The following is a 23797-nucleotide window of genomic DNA, read 5'->3' as shown; positions in this document are numbered from 1 at the left end:
TTTTTTCTCCACCGTTTACATACACTTTAGACATCACTCTGTGTTTACACAAATAAATCACCAAGACGGGCTTTTTGGCGGAATTTTGAAATGTATTTGACCGTTCAGGCGTGCATGCATGTTCAGAATCAGCACACACACATACGCCGCCTGTCAATCTGCAGCAGTTACTAGATCGCTAGCAAATTATAAAATTGCTCTGGATTATTTTCAACTGCAGAATAAGAATAATAACTTTCTAATAAGTGACACAGGCCTAGGCTTTCACAAATATAGCCCGATTTTTTTCAGTTATTGACGTTTAATCTCCTTGTCGGGTCAGGCAAGTAAAATTCTCTTTCACTTGCCTCTTCAAAAATCCACTTGTCCCGGACAAGCGTTAATGTCGAGCCCTGATTAAATATTGTATTCAACATTCTCCAATAACAATATCTTCTTCTGCAGTATAGCTCCTAAAGTAAATGTACATTGTTTTAAAGGAGTTTTATTTTGAAACAAACCAAAAAAGTCTAATCACTCTCTCATCTTTAACTCACAAAAAACAAACTCTCTTAGAGCTGTGTATCGCCAATTTTCTTCATGATAAGATACACACAGTGAACGCGACACAAGATACACACAGTGAACGCGACACAAGATACACACAGTGAACGCGACACAAGATACACACAGTGAACGTGACATATGATTCACTACGTCACGAGCCATACTGTTATAATCTAAATGCAGCAAACATGCGCAAGTGACGAGCATCCCCACGCCAGAGTGTGCATCAGCTGGGTGATTCAATCTCTTCCCCGGTCACTTCAAGCAACTCGGACGTGGTGCTGACCGCACAGAGAAATGCTAGTTTTGGAGTTTATTTTCATAACCCGTTTCCTTATTATTTGAACTTTAATAAAGGATGCTTTAAAGATATAACGCTGGGGTGTTTCATTGCGAATGGAATGCGGCACAATAATAATTTTCTCTCGATTATCTTGTTTTCATAATTGTTGGAAGACAAAATCGTAATTGAAAATGTGATTAATCGCCCAGCCCTACCCCTCGTGCCACCAAAACAGCTCTGACCCATCGATGCATGGACTCCACACAACCTCTGAAGGTGTCCTGTGGTATCTGGCACCAAGACGTTAGCAGTAGATCCTTTAAGTTGCGAGGTGGGGCCTCCATGGATCGGACTTGTTGGTTCAGCACATCTCATAGATGCTCAATCGGATTTAGATCTGGGGAATTTGGAGGCCAAGTCAACACCTTGAACTCTTTGTCATGTTCCTCAAACCATTCCTGAACAATTGTTGCAGTGTGGCAGGGCGCATTATCCTGCTGAAAGAGGCCACTGCCCTCAGGGAATACTGTTGCCATGAAGGGGTGTATGTGGCCGCAACAATCATTAGGTAAGTGGTACGTGTCAAAGTAACAGCCACATGAATGCCAGAACCCAAGGTTTTCCAGCAGAACATTGCCCAGAGAATCACACTGCCTCTGCCGGCCTGCCTTCTTCCCATGGTGCATCCTGCTGCCATCTCTTCCCCAGGTAAACGTCGCACATGCGCCCGAAACATGATTCGTCAGACCAGGCTACCTTCTTCCATTGCTCCATGGTCCAGTTCTGATGCTCACATTCCCATTGTAGTCACTTTTGGCAATGGACAGGGGTCAGAATGGGCACTCTGACAGGTCTGCAGCAACGCATCTCCATACGTAGCAAGCTGCGATGCACTGTGTTCTGACACCTTTCTTTCATGGCCAGCATTAAGTTTTTCAGCAATTCAGGGCTCCAGACTGTGACTAAAGCGGTCGCAAATACGCCAAATATTATTGATTGCGACGATTTAAAATGTGGTCGCCACTGGCGACAGTCTGGTTGTGCGCGTTCATATGCGGTTTCGTCAGATATCATTTTGCGAGTAACAATTTCAACCGTTCTGTTGTGATGAGCTCGTTGCACCACATGCAACAAACCAAGCCCAAGAGAGTCATGAACAAATGACTCTTGAACTGGTTCTTTTTCATGAATCACCTGAAAATAACTGAGGGTTTTAACTCAGGAGCTCAGGTTAGCTGTTTGAATCAGATTCATTTTCTCAGCAAATCAGCCGTCAGTGTGTTCAGAACTGGGAGCAAAGACATTTCAAAATAAGAGTGCCATGTGTATTTCGGGCTTCTTTATAATCAAAAGTCCCGTATTGTGTACCACTTTTTTTTTTTTCTTCTGGTAATTGATTGGGATTGGAGTAGCACAATAAACTGCATCTGGGATTTCATTCAATTTGCACTCTTGTAGTCTCTGTGTCTGGGCCATCTGGTAACAGTAAAGAAAGACAAAAGGCAATATTTTAAAATAATTTACATATATATATATAGCTTTTGACACTTAGGACAATTGAGGGACTTGTACACAACTATTACACAAGGTGCAAACATTCATTGATGCTCAAGACACTACTACATGCATACTATACTTTATGCAAATATCTAATGTACATTCTGAAGAGCAGTACTAAATTAAAGAAATGTATCTTATATTTGTATAAATTATGAAAGGGGTGTGAACATTTGAGACAAAAAAGGAATGCAAACTTATCTTCTCAACTATATATACACCATTTATTAAACTTTTGATGAATGGGTTATCAGCTGACTTCCTTCGGCTTTCTATCTAAATCGAGAAAATCTGTGATTTGGCAACTAAAAACAGCCATTTGCTCCTTAATGTTTCAGTTTAGGAGCCAATGGCTCCTAAGTAATTTTGTTTAGTCTGAAGTGCTGCAATTTGTGCCACAGTAGCTCTTCTGTGGGATCAGACCAGAAGGGCTAGCCTTCACTCCCCACGCGCATCAATGAGCCTTGGGCACCCATGACCCTGTTGCTGGTTCACCGGTTGTCCTTCCTTGGACCACTTTTGGTAGGTACTAACCACTGCATACCGGGAACACCCCACAATACCTGCCGTTTTGGAGATGTTCTGACCCAGTCGTCGAGCCCTGACAATTTGGCCCTTTTCCTGATTCAACACATGAACTTCTGAAACTGACTGTTAACTTGCTGCCTATTATATCCCATCCCTAGACAGGTGCCATTGTAACAAAATAAATGTTATTCACTTCACCTGTCAGTGGTTTTAATGTTGTGGCTGATCGGTGTAACAAACATACAAGTGCTACACATTTCAGAATTGTTTCCACACACCACCACCTGCTCAGATGTTGAGATTACTTCATAAAACACATACTTTGTAAACGAGACACTGGGGAAACAAAATGGAATGATGTAACGGATAAATAACAGCACAATTACACCTCTGTTGACTGCGACTATGACGAGGAATGCATTAAAGGTACTGACACAAGACAGATACAAAAGGCGAGCCAAGGTCTTGGGAGTCATTGCGCTGAAGTAATTTTCTGGCTACTACTCTCACACACACACAGGAGATGAGACTTCTCCAAAAATGGGAACACCTGTGTCCTGAACAGAGTTGATGTGATGCATTAAGCCTGCAGTACCAATACCTTCCGAAGCCAGACCTGCATAAAAATTTCTCTCCTACACATAGCTAACCTAGGGCAGACATTTAAGAGCCATTCCATCATCTGTAGGCTTTGCAAAATATCAGGTTAAAGTGTTTTGCATTGGACAGGACATTATTAGCAGCAGGAGACAGTTTCCATTGAGAGCAGGGTGGGTTACTGAACAGCAGTCATGTCTGGCCTTAACACGGACAGCTGCAAGTCTCTACCCCTCACCTGCATCCTTTCATTATTTGACCACAGAGTGATAACGTCACAAAGAATGCCCTCCAAATCTGACTCATTACAGCATGCTGGGTTGAGGAAATGAGTCAGATTTGCTACACGCAAAAGCAAAGGTAATGCAACTGTAATGTCTGTACAAATTAAGGGAAGGGATTTCACACCAGCTAGTTTCAAGGCTAGCTCTTGCTTGAACGACTGAATGATCTTTCAAAGCCCTCAACTTTTTAAACTCCTGATCAAAACCAAAAGTGAAAAAGTGCTTCCTTTCAAACAGTCTGCAATGTTTTTCACAAGGATGTGGTTTGTCTGAACAACTAATCAGTTTTAAGGATGCCTTGTATAATTAAGCTGGTTACAAACAAACACGTTTCTTAAGGGCCGCTTACATAAGATGTGTTCTTGTGTTCATAAACAGCTGGACAGAGTGAAATGGAATGCAGTGAAATGCAAGGGTCACTGGGTGAAAAGTTGACCTGTTAACTTGACAAGCATAAATTTTTTTTTTTTTTTTTTTTTTAAAAAGCCCACATTACGAGACATGAAGCAACGGCCAAGGACGTCCATCTGTATGTGTATGACTGCAGTTGTGATGCTTTGAAGGGAATGTAATGCAGCACAATTATGAAATAAATCATAATTGACAATTATATAACTTCTGTGATGGAGGGCGTGGCCGGGCCATGATGGAGCATGGCCGGCGCTGAATCAGCTGATCAGCGGGAGAGCGAGATAAGGGGCAGCTGGAGATGCCGGTTCGAGAAAGAGAGAGAGAGAGAGACGCTCGCGCGTTGTTTGTGTTATGGTTTGTTTTATGTTTGAGTTTTGCATTAAAACTCTGACTGTTCAGCCGGTTCCCGCCACCCATCCTTTAACTGTTACACCTTCATGTTGTAATTGCAATAAATAACTCTATTAAATAGATTTGTGGGGCAAGTGCATGCCACATTCTTTAGACTACACATCTAAAACAAGTTGCTAACTTTTCATGTGATGTAAAAAAAATGCATCCTTGTAGCATTGGGAGCGATCATCATTGCTGACGGACTAATTTAAAACACCTCCGATTCGCTATTGCTTTAATACACTCAAAGGACATGGTGCACAACTACTTCAAAAAACATGTGGCAAATAAATGGACTTAACGGGAGTAGACACAGTTTCAGGATGAATTGCAGCAGCCAAACATTGTAACAGCAAATATTTTTTCAATTAAATGTGCAGCCCTAAGGGGATAAATTTGAAAGACGCAAGCCAAGCTCATGTCGCTCTGTCGGTTTTAATCGGGATTATCATCTCTAAGTAACATGCCATTTCCCATATTCTGTTTCATGAAGCAATAAACAGGAATGGGGGGGGGGGGGGGGGGTTGTTGCTTGGTGTCAATAATTTTTGCTTATTACTTCAAGAAACAAACTGAATATGGAAAAGCCTATTGTGACAGTAAATGATTGCGATTAAAACAAGCCCAAACACTGTGCATAGAGCTTGAAATAATCCTCAAAATAAAGTGAGATGGCTACTAATGTGCTTGTATTTTACAAGCTGAGACTTTTCAAATATTCATGACTATTCGATCTGTATGATGTTTTAACTTATTGCCATTATGATTATTGTGATCACATTTCATAAGTTATACAATGGAACAGTCAAAGATGAACATTGTGATATGCGTCTGTGAATGAGACGCACAGATCCACAATGCACGCACATAACACACGCACACACAAACGCGACGCAGCACACAGTCTGGCTGCTTGCATAAATACAAACCCTAATCTCTAGATACATGTAACGTGTGTTTTGTTGTTTAATGTTTCATCAGGATAACAGTAAATACTCAAATGGGCACATTCAAGAATTATCATAAATGCTAATATTATGGGCACATACACGGATGAGCAAATACTTGCATACATTGTATGGTGACCATTTAGTGTATTGTCATTTATTCAATTGAGCATACATCTGTAATATTTGCACATTTCTGATTTAATTTCATGTCACATCTGCCAAACTTCAAATAGCAGCAGTTAAGAGCTGGTCAGACTGTCCAGATTCCAAGGTTTTAAATGACACCCATTTTTTAAATGAGTAGCTTTTAATTAATTAGCTAGCAGTTCCAGCTTTAAAAAAATAAAAAATAAATAAAAATAAAAATAAAAAAAATTACACACACTGGGGTCAAAAGTTTGGAATAATGTACAGATTTTGCTCTAATGGAAAGAAATTGGTACTTTTATTCACCAAAGTGGCATTCAACTGATCACAATGTATAGTCAGGACATTAAAGTGAAAAATTACTATTACAATTTGAAAAAAAATGTTCAGAACTTCTTTAACGATTTCAAAGAGTTCTCATCAAAAATTCCTCCACTTGCAGCAATGACAGCTTTGCAGATCCTTGGCATTCTAGCTGTCAGTTTGTCCAGATTCTCGGGTAACATTTCACCCCACGCTTCCTGTAGCTCTTGCCATAGATGTGGCTGTCTTGTTGGGCACTTCTCACGCACATTACAGTCTAGCTGATCCCACAAAAGCTCAATGGGGTAAAGATCCATAACACTCTTTTCCAATTATCTGTTGTCCAATGTCCGTTTCTTTGCCCACTCTAACCGTTTCTTTTTGTTTTTCTGTTTCAAAGGTGACTTTTTCTTTGCAATTCTTCCCATAAGGCCTGCACCCCTGAGTCTTCTCTTTACTGTTGTACATGAAACTGGTGTTGAGCAGGTAGAATTCAATGAAGCTGTCAGCTGAGGACATGTGAGGCGTCTATTTCTCAAACTAGAGCCTATGATGTACTTATCCTCTTGTTTAGTTGTACATCTGGCCTTCCACATCTCTTTCTGTCCTTGTTAGAGCCAGTTGTCCTTTGTCTTTGAAGACTGTAGTGTACACCTTTGTATGAAATCTTCGGGTTTTTTTTTTAGTTTTTTATTTCAAGCATTGTATATCCTTCATTCCTCAAAACAATGATTGACTGATGAGTTTCTAGAGAAAGCTGTTTCTTTTTTGCCATTTTTGATCTAATATTGACCTTAAGACATGCCAGTCTATTGCATACTGTGGCAACTCAAAAACAAACACAAAAACAATGTTAAGTTTCATTTAATGAACCAAATATCTTTCAGCTGCGTTTGATATAATGGCAAGTGATATTCTAGTACCAAATTAGCAATTTAGCAAGGATAAGGTGTTGGAGTGATGGCTGCTGGAAATGGGGCCTGTCTAGATTTGATCAAAAATTACTTTTCAAATAGTGATGGTGCTGTTTTTTACATCAGTAAATGTCCTGACTATACTTTGTGATCAGTTGAATGCCACTTTGGTGAATTAAAGTACCATTTTCCTTCCGAAACAGCAAAATCTGTACATTATTCCAAACTTTTGGCCACCAGTGTCTGTGTGCGAGCGCGCGTGTATATAACTACTAAATTTAATTATCGGTTGTTGGTATTGGCCACAATGAGCAGTGAATTATCGGTTATCCGTATCGGCCCAGAAATTCCATATCTGTGTATCCCTACAATTTTCCTAACCAATAAAAAGTTTTGAATCATCATACCTATTATGATAGAGAAGCAAAGTAATTTTTTAAATAATGATATCACCAGGAACATCTATGTTTAAATCCTCCACCAGGAACAACTATGTTTAATGCTCCACAGGCAACAGCAGAATTTACTCATGGCATAATGGGGAAAGAGCAAAGTGGTCAGTTTAATGATTAGCTTCCTATACGTGTGTGAGAATGAGTGATACCATGGTCTTTATCAGGTAAATGGTGCTGGCTGCACATAATTTCAGATGAGGAACAAAGCATTCTATAGACAAGTTCTGAACACTTTCAATGTTTAACAAACCACAAAGTAAACCTTGTTATTAAAGAGTATGCCTGCATGTATTAAAACTAAACACTGTTCCAACCCCATAGATAATGGACATGTACAGCTGAAGTCAGAAGTTTACATACACCTTATCCAAATACATTTAAACTCAGTTTTTCACAATTCCTGACATTTAATCGTTGAAAACATTCCCTGTCTTAGGTCAGTTAGGATCACTATTTTAAGAATGTGAAATGTCAGAATAATAGTAGAGAGAATGATTTATTTCAGCTTTTATTTCTTTCATCACATTCCCAGTGGAACTTTGCATACACTTTGTTAGTATTTGGTAGCATTGCCTTTAAATTGTTTAACTTGGGTCAAACATTTTGGGTAGCCTTCCACAAGCTTCTCACAATAAGTTGCTGGAATTTTGGCCCATTCCTCCAGACAGAACTGGTGTAACCGAGTCAGGTTTGTCAGCCTCCTTGCTCGCACGTGCTTTTTCAGTTGGATTGAGGTCAGGGCTTTGTGATGGCCACTCCAATACCTTGACTTTGTAGTCCTTAAGCCAATTTGCCACAACTTCGGAGATATGCTTGTGGTCATTGTCCATTTGGAAGACCCATTTGCGACCGACCCGCTGGAATTGATATATAGTCAATGAAAAGCGAAACAATCTGTCTGTAAACAATTGATGGAAAAATTACTTGTCAAGCACAAAGTAGATGTCCTAAACGACTTCCCAAAACTATAGTTTGCTAATATGAAATCTGTGGAGTGGTTAGAGTTTTAAATGACTTAAACCTAAGTGTATGTAAACTTCTGACTTCAACTGTAGCATTTACCACACTTATAAAAAGGATGGTACTTACGGTCAAGTCCATTGATGTACCGAATTCTGATTTCACAGTGTCCCCACACAGCGCTCACAACGGGATATAGCTTTCTTCCTCTGAGTCCTCTGAAAGCAACCCCTAAATATTGTCCATCGACAATAAAACTTAATGTCCCCTCATCCATGTCCAGGACAACCAGAAATGAGTCCGGGACAATAAAGGTCTCATCAGGCTCAAGAAAAGCTGGATAGGTCCTACTAGGCTGGTTCTTGCCATCATGATAAAGTTTATTGCGTCCCAGGTCCCAGCCCCAAGACTCACTATTGTTTCCTACAAGAGCAGTGTATCCTACAGAATGCAATGGGGCCTCTCCAGTCGCCACACCAACAACGGCATGGGTGCCCCGCTGGCGCATGGCCCAACTGATCTCCCAAACATGCAGTCCCCGTGTATAACCCACCCGGCCCCGGATAGCATCTGTACTCTGGGCTACTGGGTGCCGGTGGAATATCAGTTTATTGTCCTCTTTAACAAATATGTTGAGTGATCGGTCATCATTGTTCCACGAGTGCTGCACTTGAACATCTTGCATGGCTGGTGGCATATCTAACAGCAAATCCAGGCGGGAGGGCTTGGTATAGTCCAGGGCCTGCAGCTCTAGCTTAAGAGGCCGAAACGCCGGGTCCCGCATATCCACAGTCTTTATGCCTCCCGGAACCTTCTGCCCCATGCTCTGGGTGGTTTTAATGGTACCTTGCTCCCCCTCCCTTAGCAAAATACAGCAAGTACCAGAAAAAGAGGGCAGTCAGGGTGCACTCCTTCACCTATGCCCCTCCGCAAATCAGGAGGCCAAGGCGGCTGTTTTTATGTCAGTGGTTGCTGGGAAACCAGGTCAAATCAGCTGCTAGATAAGCTCACCTGGGGAGATTAGAGGGAGATAAGAGAGACACAGTTAATGACTGCCAAATTAATGTGGCTACTGTTGCCTTTTTCCATCACAAAACAAAAAAAAAGGAACATAATTAAGAAAACATGAAATATACAGAAAGTAACATTGGAGAAACTGTCAAAAAAGAACCACTGTTTTCTTTCCCTTCCCAACCCTCCATGAACACCAGCAAGCAAAGTAGGACATGAAAGCCAAGATGTACACGTGTATCATGTATGTACACAAGCTGATGTTTAGATTTGGAAATGTGTCAGCAGAACAGTTCTTTGTGCTTTGCAAATTTCTGCTACCATGTAAAGACAAACATTGTCTTTTAATTGGGTTTTTGTCTGCCCAAAATAATGAATTTCAGAAGTGATCATTCCAATGCCTTATTCCCTTCGAAAGCTTCACCCTCCATCGCATTTGCAGGATGAAAACAAAGATGCGGATGAAATATCAAATGTGTACAAAACGTATATGCTCGCTTGTGATGTGGATAATTGTTTTATTCGGTAAGATGACAAATGTAAACAAAAGTTACTGAATAAATTCCTAGATGTGCATCCGAAATTTCCCATAACTTTACTGATCAGTGGACCAATATCGTTGCATAGCATTTCAAATATTGCTCTGGTCTTTCTGAAAAGCTGGATCCAAAACTTGCCATTATAATGATGGCCTACCACTACCTCCAAAAACTTATGACACACTATCGCTTCTAGACAAAAGACCTTTGCGCCGCTCATTAAACCTTCGTCAGAGCATTTGTGTGCACTCTAAAATGCAAGTAACTACATTTAACCCTCAGGGGTCGACGGACACGGCGGCACATCCTGCTGGATTTTTTCCTCATAACAGCGGAAACAACTTACAACACTCCGTCATTTTTGGGCATACAGATAAGTTGAAGACATCATTAGAAAATATAAAATGCTCTACTTTTATTTGTGTACACTCACAACAACAACAAAACCTTGTGCTTTTGTAAAATAAAGAAAATAAACAGGGTGCGCTTTCAGCCGTCTCTGTCTCTGCGAGCATCTTTCTGAAACGTCACAAAAATGAACGAACTCTGCGAATACTTAGACAAACATGAAACATGTCTAAAGAAAGCTTAATGTCTACTTTTAAATAAAACAATTCAAATTTAAAACAAATATTCTCCTGCAATGTAATCTGTATGAAACAAAGCGATGTACAGTTTCTCCTGGCTCAGCTAATTATCGCTAATGTGATCCCACCCACGGGCAGAGGGCGCTATTCATTCGGTAATGTACTGAGGCGATCAATGCAAATGGTAAACGCCCCCAACAATGCCTTAAACATCAGGTTCATTCACTTTTCTGCACGTTTGGAAGATGGCACGCTACACAGGTGAGGAAGCTCCTGGATAGTGATGAAGAGTTCACATTTTCCTCAGAAGACTTGCCAGCCAGGATTGAGTATTGAAATATGTCCTAAAAGGCAAGTTTTAGTTACATTTAAATGTTGTTTCGGCTAAAGCAGGTATTTAAATTGTATGCTGTATGATATAAATATGATATGTAATATGAATATTTAGATTAGATTTTAACTAGTGTTTATGCTGCCTCATTATCATCAACAAAGCTTGTGCTTGCAATTATCTGTTCAGGTGTGAATGTGTAAAATGTGCTGTAAATATGCCCACATTAGAAAATCTGCATATTAGAATGATTTCTGAAGGATCACGTGACACTGAAAACTGCAGTAATGAGGCTGAAAATTCAGCTTTGATCACAGGAATAAATTGCATTTTACAATTATATTCAAATAGACAACAGTTATTTTAAATTGTAAAAATATTTCACAATAATCACTGTTTTTGCTGTATTTTGGATCAAATAAATGCAGCTTTGGTGAGCAGAAGAGACTTTAAAAAAAAAAAAATCTTACCTATCTAAAACTTTTAAACGGTAGTGTAGGTCTAAATTTTGTAAGTCTTTATGTAAAGAAAATGTATAGTCAGATTCCTTATTTTAACTTAAACTTGATTTTGTGAATAAGCTACAAACAATACATTCAATCATTAAGTCTCGTCATATTTATTTTCTTTCAGGGGAGGGGTCATTGTCTCAGGTGTGAATCACATCAATATTCATGATCATCCATGCCTCCTTGCATATGGCCTTTCTACCACTAAAAGTGTCTTACAAAAGTTAAATGACTATATTGTTTTGTATGAATGAGTGATCAGGATGGTTTCACATATTTTTTGTAGCAAAAACTCTAGGCTACAAGATCCAGTTCTCAAAAGTCTTGTGAACAAATGTTTAGTATGTGCTATATGGCCTTATTTCAGTGACTTAATTTGTTTTTTCAAAAACCATGCATAAACGTTATTTTCTCAAAAACACAAACATGTACATATATGTTGTTCACATTATTGTAGCCCAGTTTGTGCTGAATACAGTGTTATCAGACTTTAGCCATTAATATGTTTTTAAGCAACTGAAAAAAGCACAAATGTCAAGGCATGTCAAAACTTCTCCAGGGCCCAAAACACCCTCAGACCCCAGAGGGTTAAAAGAGCCACAGCTGCTTCCCCAGTGGCTGCAACTTCCATTTTCATTAATTTTCTTGGAAGTTACAATTTTGTTCATGTGAACTCATGGGATGGCAACACTGCTTTTTGCAAATCATGTTGGTAATGTTCAGATTTTTTGCATTTAACTTATTCACAACTTGGATGGAAATCTGACTACTGAGAGATTCACAGGGCTCAAGGGTGCCATGACTGTTCTCCCTTCAAAGTGCCCTGCAAGACATCATGTTTGCCATCTGAAATGCACTCAATGTCTTCTCAGTTACAGCAAAATAAATACACTCTTCACCACTAGCAATTTCACGATACCAAAATTTCAGTAGTTGGTACCGATACCAGTGAAATCTCACAGTTCTCTCTACCAATTTCAATACCACAGCAAAAATATGCTAATGTATTATGCTAATATGCCAATACCACTCCTTTAGCCTATTTAAAGTTAAGTTTCAATGTAAATAAACTAAAAGAAATGCATGTTTCCTTCAAGCGTTTCTCAATTTAGGCTAGTGTTCATTGCTGTGTTAAGTAGCGCCCTACTGAAATCGGTTTTTATTTTTTCCCCCAAATCCTTTACTTTATTCCAGAATTCCATTTTTTAAAGTTTCATCAAAATGGTGTCTAATCAAATTAATTCTTAACTTTTAACAAGTGAAAATATAGAACAATTACTTTAACGCACCATTGCATTTAACAAAATTCAGTACAACAGCACTCTTGCTTGATATATTGCTTAATTTTTATTATTATTACTACAGTGAATATTACATTTTACTATACAGTTGTAATATATTTCTGTTGCAATTCCTTCGATTTCAGGTGTCTAGCTTTAATTTTGAATTGTGCTTTTATTTTGAAGCGATTTTATTTTGACATGCAGTTTTGACATTAGCTTCACCACTTCTGACAAATAAACATTTCGCTACATGGCTCAGTGTGAACGTAAAAGCACAAATGCTGCAATTTAATTTCTATACATATAGTCTACGTGTGCTTCGCACTTCACAGTGGATTAGTGCACTGCTGTCATCTCATACAATGCGAATGTTTCTCAATGTCTGTGGGGTTTCCAGAGTATGAATGGTCTGCATCACGCAAAGCACGCGGCTCATGCAGACTAAGATTGCAGCATTCGCAGTTTAATAATCACTAGGACATTCACGATTTTAATTTGATTAATTGTGCATTTCAGTTTAAAAGGAGAAAGAGCATATGCTCAAATAAGTGTGAGAGCATATAAAAGCAGCCATGTGCCAGTCAGACAGCCTGTGGGTATCGGACTGAGTCCGTGCTCAGTACTACCGGTACTGTAGAAACACTGGTATCGTGACTTATTTCAGTACCGACGTGGTACCAAAGTACTGGTACTTTTGACAACACTATTTACCACAAACTCATAGACAGCAGTGGACTGTTAATAATGCAGCAACTGTATATTCTGTCAGTCACATGCTCAATGCCTCACTTGTGTGCGTTACAATGCAGTTTATTGGTCCAAGGCTGTTTTCAGAGTCCCATTACATCACATGACAAGTTAGAGAAATAAATCTCTTCAGCTGTACCACAACCAACTGCCTCATGTTGACTGCTTTGCACAATACCCTTTAAAAATAGGAAATAAGGGAGGGGAAAGGACAGGCCATTTCCTCTTCAGCATGTCTAGTCTGAAGATAACAGGAAAAGCAATAAAACGTCTGGCTTTAAAGTATATAATATGGAGCAGAGTCGTTTTCAGGCATAAACCGCAAATTTAGGCCGGCAATATTCCGCCAGACAAGATCAGTGGCAAAAAGGCTGGGAGAAGGAAAATAAATAATTACTGTATATGTGGAGACAAGACATACCAGTGTAGTGTGTGAAATACTCAGATGATGCCCTGGTCTCAAATGTAATTCCTCTCTTCCTAAATTACAATCACTGTTAAATTTGATATCCAATAATTGGGGCAGTCTAGCATTTAAAAAAAAAAAAAAAAAAAAAAAGCATGTCAACAATCATGTGTTCTTACCATACAGTACAGAAATGACTGAAACAGCTAATCAAAAACAGTGTTTCTTAATGAGCTGCTGAGGGGGCGCAAGGGTAATTGAATTGTAGACAAGAGTTCATTGAGGAGCATCTCAACCCTTTCGCTCATACAAGCAAACAACCTTTTAAATGGATCACGCCTCTCTGCCGCTGACCTACCCGAGGCAGAGAAACACTAAGAAGTGGGTGGCAAGTTTGTAAATACCAAACAATATAGTTTTCAATGGCTGTCCAACCTTTAGAAAGTAGGAAACATGTTAATTTGCACACTCTTTATGCAGGGAGCAATCCATGGCAAAGGACCAATGCACACAGACAACAGCCTTTTACAGAGCTGTTAAGATTCCATAGCCATTTTAAATTAGATATCACATGATACACTGTGGTGAGGCAACGTCATTCTGCAGGACTGCATTCACTTTTTGTCTGGTGGTTTTGCATGAACCCCCCCAGCATGTCATATGGTGGTGTGACACACACGAAGTCAGAAGTTCACATACACGTAGTTTGAAGTCATTAACTCATTTAACCACTCCACAGATCTCATATTAGCAAACTATAGTTTAGGCAAGTCGTTTAGGACATCTCCTTTGTGCATGACACAAGTACTTTTTTCAACAGTTGTTTACAGACAGATTGTTTCACTTTTTATTGACAAATCACAATTCCAGTGGGTCAGATGTTTACATACAATAAGTTAACTCTGCCTTTAAGAAACTTGGAAAATTCCAGAAAATGATGTCAAGCCTTTAGGCAATTAGCTTCTGACAGGCTAATTGGGAGTCAATTGGAGGTGTACCTGTGGATGTATTTTAAGGCCTACCTTCAAACTCAGTGCTTCTTTGCTTGACATCATGGGAAAATCAAAAGAAATCAGTCAAGAGCTCAGAAAAAAAATAAAATTGTGGACCTCCACAAGTCTGGTTCATCCTTGGGAGCAATTTCCAAACACCTGAAGGAACCATGTTCATCTGTACAAACAATACTATGAAAGTATAAACACAATGGGACCACGCAGCCTTCATATTGCTCAGGAAGAAGCATTCCGTCTCATAGGAGATGAATGTAGTTTGGTGTGAAAAGTGCAAATCACTCCCAGAACAGCAGCAAAGGACCTTGAAGATGCTGGAGGAAACAGGTAGACAAGTATCTATATCCACAGTAAAAACAAGTCCTATATCAACATAACCTGAAAGGAAGCTCAGCAAGGAAGAAGCCACTGCACCAAAACCGCCACAAAAAAGCCAGACTACAGTTTGCAAGTGTACATGGGTACAAAGATCGATCTTTTTGGAGAAATGTCCTCTGATGAAACAAACTGAACTGTTTGGCCATAATGACCATTGTTATGTTTGGAGAAAAAAGGGTGAGGCTCGCAAGCCGAAGAACACCATCTCAACCGTTAAGCATGGGGGTGGCAGTATCATGTTGTGGGGGTGCTTTGCTGCAGGAAGGACTGGTGCAATTTCCAAAATAGATGGCATCATGAAGGAAATTTGGATATATTGAAGCAACATTAAGTCATAAGCCAGGAAGTTAAAGCTCGTTGCAAATGGGTCTTCCAAATGGACAATGACCACAAGTATACCTCCAAAGTTGTGGCAAAATGGCTTAAGGACAACGAAATCATGGTATTGGAGTGGCCATCACAAAGCCCCGACCTCATTCCGAGGCCTACAAACCTGACTCAGTTACACCAGTTCTGTCTGGAGGAATGGGCCAAAATTCCAGCAACTTATTGTGAGAAGCTTGTGGAAGGCTACCCAAAATGTTTGACCCAAGTTAAACAATTTAAAGGCAATGCTACCAAATTCTAACAAAGTGTATGCAAAGTTACACTGGGAATGTGATGAAAGAAATAAAAGCTGAAATCATTCTCTCTACTATTATTCTAAAATTTCACATTCTTAAAATAGTGATACTAACTGTCCTAAGACAGGGAATGTTTTCTTCGATTAAATGCCAGGAATTGTGAAAAACTGAGTTTAAATGTATTTGGCTAAGGTGTATGTAACCTTCTGACTTCAACTGTATATATAGAGAGAATTATTTATTTCAGCTTTAATTTCTTTCATCACATTCCCAGTGGGTTAGATGTTTACATACACTTTGTTAGTATTTGGTAGCACTGCCTTTAAATTGTTTAACTTGGGTCAAACTACATTTAAAAATTTTTTGGGTAGCCTTCCACAAGCTTCTCACAATAAGTTGAATTGGTGGAATTTTGGCCCATTCCTCCAGACAGGACTGGTGTATCTGAGTCAGGTTTGTAGGCCTCCTTGCTCGCACATGCTTTTTCAGTTCTACCCACAAATTTTCTATCGGAATGAGGTCAGGGCTTTGTGATGGCCACTCCAATACCTTGACTTTGTTGTCCTCAAGCCATTTTGCCATAAATTTGGAGGTATGCTTGGGGTCATTGTCCATTTGGAAGACCCATTTGCGATGTGCTTCAACTTCCTGGCTGATGACTTAATGTTGCTTCAATGTATCCAAATAATTTTCCTTCCTCATGATGTCATCTATTTTGTGAAGTGCACCGGTCCCTCCTGCAGCAAAGCACCCCCACAACATGATACTGCCACCCCCTTGCTTCACGGTTGAGATGGTGTTCTTCGGCTTGCAAGCCTCACCCTTTTTCCTCCAAACATAACAATGGTCATTATGGCCAAACAGTTCAATTTTTGTTTCATTAGACCAGAGGACATTTCTCCAAAAAGTAAGATCTTTGTCCCCATGTGCACTTGCAAGCTGTAGTCTGGCTTTTTATGGTAGTTTTGGAGCAGTGGATTCTTCCTTGCCAAGCAGCCTTTCAGGTTATATTGATATAGGACTTGTTTTACTACGGATATAGATACTTGTCTACCTGTTTCTTCCAGCATCTTCACACGGTCCTTTGCTGTTGTTCTGGGATTGATTTGCACTTTTCGCACCAAACTATATTCATCTCTAGGACACAGAATGAGTCTCCTTCCTGAGCAGTATGATGGCTGCGTGGTCCCATGGTGTTTATACTTGCGTACTATTGTTTGTACAGATGAATGTGGTACCTTCAGGCGTTTGGAAATTGCTCCCAATGAATAACCAGACATGTGGAGGTCCACAATTTTTTTTCTGAGGTCTTGGCGGTTTGAAGGTAGGCCTTAATACATCCACAGGTAAACCTCCAATTCAGTACACCTCCTATCAGAAGCCAATTGGCTAATTGTCTAAAGGCTTGATATAATTTTCTGGAATTTTCCAAGCTGCTTAAAAGGCACAGTTAACTTAGTGTATGTAAACTTCTGACCAACAGGAATTATGATAGTCAATTAAAAGTGAAACAATCTGTCTGTAAACAATTGGAAAAACTACGTCATGTCATGCACAAAGTAGATGTCCTAAACGACTTGCCAAAACTATAGCTTGATAATTAAACCTGTGGAGTGGTTAAAAGAAGAGTTTTAAATGACTTAAACCTAAGTGTATGTAAACTTCTGACCTCAACATACATATAATATATACACACATATACATACACACGTATATACACTACCGGTCAAAAGTTTTGAAACATTTTTTATTATAATTTTTTTTTCTTCACATTTTAGAATAATAGTAAAGTCAACAAAACTATGGAATAACAAATGGAACTATGGGAATTATGTTGCGACTAAAAATCCAAAATAAGTCAAAACTGTTATATTTTAGCATCTTCAAAGTAGTCACCCTTTGCCTAGAATTTGCAGACATGTACTCTTGACATTTTCTCAACCAACTTCTTGAGGTATCACCCTGAGATGCTTTTTAAACAGTACTGAAGGAGTTCCCATCTATGTTAAGCACATTTTGGCTGCTTTTCTTTATTATTTGGTCCAAGTCATCAATTTCAAAAACCTTTTTTTATTATTATTAAATTTTAGTTTAATGAAATAATTAATATGGTGGCACAATTATATTTTTGTCTACAAAACTAATTTCAAACATTTAAGCATACGCCTTCAGATTAAAAGATTTTTAAGATCATGAGAAACATTTCAGTCAAGTGTTTTAAAACTTTTGACCGGTAGTGTACACACACCACACACTCTTTGCAGCTGGTTAGCTGGCCCCCTCTGTGTGAGCTGATTGAAATGCGGAGGGGGCTCTAGAGATTTGTCAGGCCTGGGGAACAGTGGTGGCTTTTGTCTTGACCATCAAGTCCACATTTAATACTTATGCAAAACTGGGCTTCCCAAGACTTCTCCTGCCCCTGTAAAATCTGTCACCTGCCGAAGTCCCGAACTTTCCTCTAACCGATACTGAAGCTTTTAAACAGATCGGGTATCGATTGTGAAAAGTGGGCATGATAGCAGAATGGATTCAAGTGGTTTTGGGGGCTTGTGATGTGAGCCAAAAAGTAGGGATGCACCAATACCACTTTTTCCTCTTCCGATCCCGATATCGGAAATCTCAGTATCGGCCGATCCCGATGCGATACCAGTGTTGTTTTTTTGCATAATCAGTTTAGAATATCTTTTCATTATTGTGTGGAACTAATTGAGAGTACTCTTTAATATGTAAAGAAACACAAACCTCTAACTACATACTATTTCAATATAAATGTATAGCTTAAGAAAAACTTTAACTAGTATAATGGATAATGTAGCAACAAAATTATAATTCATCAGTAGATGTCATCAGTAGAAAAGCCTTTTTTGCGCAAAATTCTCAACTTGTATCTGGACATTAAAGGATTCAGAATCAGCCCACTTTTCATTCAGTTATTTTTTGGAACCCATTCAACTTAAATATTATTATAATTTGTAAACAAATGATACTACATATTTCTATTATAATATATTATTAATATATCTCAATCGTGCACCTTTAACTTTTAAACCCTCATGTTTTTATTTTGACATTCTAAACTCTCCAGGAAGTGCTGTATGTGTCTGCTTGTAGGCAAGTTCATAGTAGTTTAATTTGCTTATTCAAATTCTGGTAAAATGCACCTCCTGTGCCATTCTAAATGCATATAAGTGCACCGAACTTTTCAGCATCTACATCAGAGATGCTGTTCTCAAGTAGCGCTCAAATATTGCGCACCACGTGAAGGCTAAAAATAGCCGCGAGTGTGTGTAAACAGAGCAGCGTCATTAACGCGCTGGAGCTGCGCGTACATTTGATATATTTATGTATTAAACAGCCTTTTGTGATTCACAGAGCTATTGCACGTCTTCAAGTGGCTTTGAATAAAATGCACGAGTCATATGAACTACTTTATCTGTGTTTTTATGGTTCTTTTATGTCATTTTTTGAGCTTGAACATGACTAACACACAGTATCGGATTTGAATCGGACCAATACCCGATCCGTTTAAAAGCTTCAGTATCGGAGCAAATACCGATCCAGGTATCGGATCGGTGCATCCCTACCAAAAAGGAAAGTTGTTTGAGGTAGCGCAAGTAATTCAATTTTGATAAAAGATTACAAAGAACAATGTCCACTGATGAATTGTGCACAATTAGACCAGGAACATGCATCAAGTAAAGAGATTATATTTTGATTTTTGACTTGAGTAAAACTCATGACTTGCCTCTGTCAAACACAGGTGAGAGAAGAGAGAAAGGATAGGAGTGACAAGCCAGCCTTCAGAGATAACTAAACAAGCAGATGATGCTATAATTATACCTCTAGCACTATCATTGTTTTTGCCCCCAAATATGCAGAATGTATTTGCATGATGGCAGACACCACACTGAAATGGGGACATTAACTTTTACAGGTTTTAATCATGAAGCTGAGGCATCTGGCAGGCAGCTGTGAGTGAGGGGCAAAGCAGAACTGAGAAAGTAGATGACAACAAATCAGTGTCAACCCAAATGTCACACAGATGTTCTATTCAGACAGTGGGCAGACGGGGTAAAAATGGCAGACAAACAGAACTTGAGCACTAGTTGTTTAAAGAAATGGCAAGACTGTTCACCTAAAGTACTAAAATCTTGAAGATATTCAAAGAAATGAGAAGGAAACGTAGAAAATTCAAAGTTATTTTTGCACAAACTGTGTATCCAAGTTATTGTTATAAAAACAGTGGTTCTTAACTTGCATGTTATGACCCCCCCAAAGAATCAAAGACTGCGTGTCTTATTCATCTCTACGGTATTCCGTGCAAATTCTTTGTGCACACTTGGTAGAAATTAGCCTTATAAGACAGATGCTAACAGGGAAGTTTGCTTGACATGCCCTCATCCTTGAAAACCACTAACAAAATATGCAAGGTTAAAGAAAATATGACCTAAACTACATTGAAGGTTCAGTTCACCCAAAAATGAAAATTCCATCCTTTAAGCCACATACACACTACTCTGTATTTGTTTGAAAACTGTTTTCAGTTTCCTAACGTCATTATTTTTCAAAGTATGCAGTAATGAAGAGCGTTTTCAAAACGCTCAGTTTATGGTATAGGAAAATGCCGTTCAAGTGTGGATGACAGGTGTAAACTAGGGATGGGCATTATCAAGTAATTTTGTATTAGAGTAATGAGTAATCGGTCACTTGTAAGTCAAAATGCTAAATTGTGTTAATAAGCCAACTTCAACAGAGAATGTTTTTTAGGAAAAATGAACAGTATGCATTTATAAAAATGAATAGAAAAAAGGACTTAAAAATAGCCACAAAAACATTTGCACCCGGTGCTTACATAGACAACAGATGGCAATCGAATATTCACATCTATAAACCCTATAAAAAGGCTCACATTTTTACCATTTTATATGTTCTTGTTCAGAAAAACAATTGGTGAAAGTTGGGTTTGTAGAAAATGCACACTCTGCTGGCATTTTGAAATGTAATGCACATTCTGAAATATTTTATCGTAATTTGCTTTTTTTGGTCTAAATCGTTAAGCCCTACTTCGGAGTTACTCATAACGCTTCACATTTTCTTTCCACTATTAAAGCAGATCCTCATCCATTGGTATGCCTGACTAACAAGAACCAAACACCAAGAGTAGAATTCAATAACTAGAATATTTCAAGTATTACTACACTTGGCTTTGCCTGAAAGCACTCACTGTTATCTCTCAACCAACACCTACACCAGTTTTTTCAATCCTTTCCTGGAGGAACACTAACACCATATTTTGTATGTCTCCCTTATTTGACACACCCATTTCAAATCATGGAGCACTCTACTTATAAGCTAATCAGTAGAATCAGGTTTGTTATAGGATACATCCAAAATGTATAGTGTAAAGCCATACTCTCACTACACAACTGTCAGTCTAATTGAAGGTTTCTTGTCATCAGTCATCTTGTCATAGCAGCGCTCATACTACACAACAGAACGCAGACAAGGTGCACAAACTACAAGATCTTTGACCAAGAGGCATTCCCGGACCAACAGTGATAAAACAAAATTAAAAATTAAAAAACGTTTTCAAACAAATCATGCGAGAAATGAAAGTGACTGAGATTTTACCAGAAATAAATGGTTTCGATCTGCTCGCTGTCCAAAAGTTGTCTGCTGACTGATTTGTCTGAAAAACAAAAGGAGAGATGAAAAAAGAAAATATGGCAGCAACAATGTTTGGAAAGATGTGGGCAGGCTGTCTGTTTAAAAATAAATAAATTAAATTTAAAAAAATAAAACAGCATGTCAAGTAGTGTGTGCAGACCATACATTTATTTGTTAAAAATTCTTGTTAGTTTATTACAATAAAACATAATTATGATCAAATTGTGTCTTTTCATTCTTGTACATAAAGATACATGATAAGATGTGTTTGGCTGGAGTAGTTCACCCTTGTTGTTGCATTGCTCACACTACAAGATTATGTGGAAGTATCTGTCTGTGAGAGCGCAGCTTTAGTGATCCTCCAGGAAAGGATTGAGAAACACTGACCTTGACGACACAGCGCATTAGTGTAGACGTGGCCTTACTCACCCTCATGGTGTTCAAGGTGAGTAAACACTGACAAACCCTTTTGGTTAATCTATCCCTTTATGGATATCAGTTTGATGTCATGTTGGCTCATCACTTGATGTTTAATGTAAAATCTAGACTTCTATGCAAACCTAGCTGAAAACCACTGTTATAACAATCATAGCTACATTTCATATTAGCTTAAAATGGAATTTTTTTTTTTTTTTTTTACTACAAAATGGCTTTGAGATGTTTGACATTCATAATCATTCAAATAGTTACTTAACCTAAATCTCAGCTAAAAAGGTTCTCAATAACATAGCACGTCAATAAAACAGTTAAAAGCATGAGCTACTGTGAGAAGAGTTTAAAGGTGCAGTATGTAAGATTCAGAAACCCTTGTTATTAATGACACCTGTGGCCATTAAGTGAACTGCAGCCTGTTGCTTGTGATCGCGCGTGTGCACACTGTATAGGGACGCGAGCGAGCATAACAAAAACAAAGAGACTGAAAGTGATTCACCGGCATCATGAAAGATACACATCTTCTTTAACGTTGTTACATCTGTACACCAACTTTCACTGATGTACGAGCATGTTCCACCGCCTCTCGTTTTCCCCGTTAACTCCGATGCGATCGGCTCTGAACAGCCGAAAGCCTGGCAGATGTAACGCACTGTCCGGAATGGCTTCACTCAGCCAGGTTTCTGTGAAGCACAAGGCAGCAGAGTTTGAAAAGTCCTTGTTTGTGCAGGTGAGATGTAGTTTGTCCGTTTTGTTAGGGAGAGAGCGGAGATTCGCTAGATGAATGCTCGGCAGCATTGTTTGAAAGCCCCGCTGACGGAGTTTGATCAGCGCGCCTGCTCGTCTCCCTCGCCTGCGTCTCAGAGCGCGTTTAAACACAGCCACGCCTCCAACTAAAATGTTTCACAAAACGTCAGAATATTAAAAATCCGGGAAAAGATTGACTGGTATATGCTGTCGAATGTTCAGCATTTAGTCTCTGGTAAAACTGACTGAAAAAAGATTACTAAACACAGGACAAACAAACAAAAATAACAAAACAATAGAAGCGCTCCACACCGAGGTGGCCATCTACGGTGCCATCATGATGATTAATGACCCACATTGACTCCATTGTGAAAAAGGCCAAGCAGAGGTTGTACTTCCTTCGCCAGCTGAGGAAATTCAACCTGCCACAGGCGCTGCTGATACAGTTTTACTCAGCATTCATCGAGTCTGTCCTCTGCACTTCAATAACTGTCTGGTTTGGTTCAGCTACGAAATCAAACATCAGAAGACTACAAAAGGACAGTTCGGACTGCTGAGAGGATTATTGGTTGCCCCCCCCCCCCTTCAAGAACTATACACTTCCAGAGTGAGGAAAAAGGCTGGAGAAAAAAAAAAAAAAAAAAAAAAGAATCACTCTGGACCCCACTCACCCTGCCCACTACCTTTTTGAACTGTTGCCTTCTGGCCGATGCTTCAGAGCTCTGAGCACCAGAATCGTCAGGCACAGGAACAGATTTTTTCCCCCAGGCTATCCATCTCATGAACAGTTAAATTGCCCCACTGAGCAATAACTATGTGCAATACACAGTTTAGTCTTTCTTATATTTATCCAACACATCAAACCTCTTCTGCCATTTCATTCCTCTGAAAGAAAAAAAAAAAAAAAAAGAAAATATATTTGCACTGTACATAAGATTGTATTAAATTTGCACTACCCATGTGTGTGTGTGTGTGTCTGTACGTATGTGTATAATTATTTTTTATTATTATCTATGTCTTGCTGTTTTTGTATTGTTGTACACTGGAAGCTCCTGTCACCAAGACAAATTCCTTGTATGTGTAAGCATACTTGGCAATAAAGCTCATTCTGATTCTGATAATTAAGATTACACAGTTATGATTGTTTTACTACAAACTTTGAGACTGTATATTACATTTGATTCTCCAGTGCTGGAACA

The 23797-nt window shown here is 39.0% G+C and overlaps 1 protein-coding gene across 6 annotated transcripts in view; it reads right to left on the bottom strand.

The window, feature by feature from the left end:
• LOC127419686 (SPRY domain-containing SOCS box protein 1) overlaps positions 1–23797 on the bottom strand; it is a 47743-nt gene that overhangs the window by 8720 nt on the left and 15226 nt on the right. For 3 of the 6 annotated variants that reach the window (XM_051661294.1, XM_051661297.1, XM_051661296.1), the window contains exons 2-3: positions 21384–21441; positions 8458–9339 (exon numbers count right to left, since the gene is read on the bottom strand). In XM_051661294.1, the coding sequence (XP_051517254.1) occupies positions 8458–9151 (694 nt within the window). In that variant the 5' untranslated portion in view covers positions 9152–9339; positions 21384–21441. Of the gene's footprint in view, positions 1–2197; positions 2306–8457; positions 9340–21383; positions 21442–23797 lie in introns of all 6 variants that reach the window. The other 3 variants (XM_051661295.1, XM_051661298.1, XR_007893707.1) reach the window with 2 other exon arrangements.

The sequence above is a fragment of the Myxocyprinus asiaticus genome, chromosome 29 (genome assembly GCF_019703515.2).
Source record: "Myxocyprinus asiaticus isolate MX2 ecotype Aquarium Trade chromosome 29, UBuf_Myxa_2, whole genome shotgun sequence".
Lineage (NCBI taxonomy): Eukaryota > Metazoa > Chordata > Actinopteri > Cypriniformes > Catostomidae > Myxocyprinus > Myxocyprinus asiaticus.
This window is presented reverse-complemented; position numbering and strand designations above follow the sequence as displayed.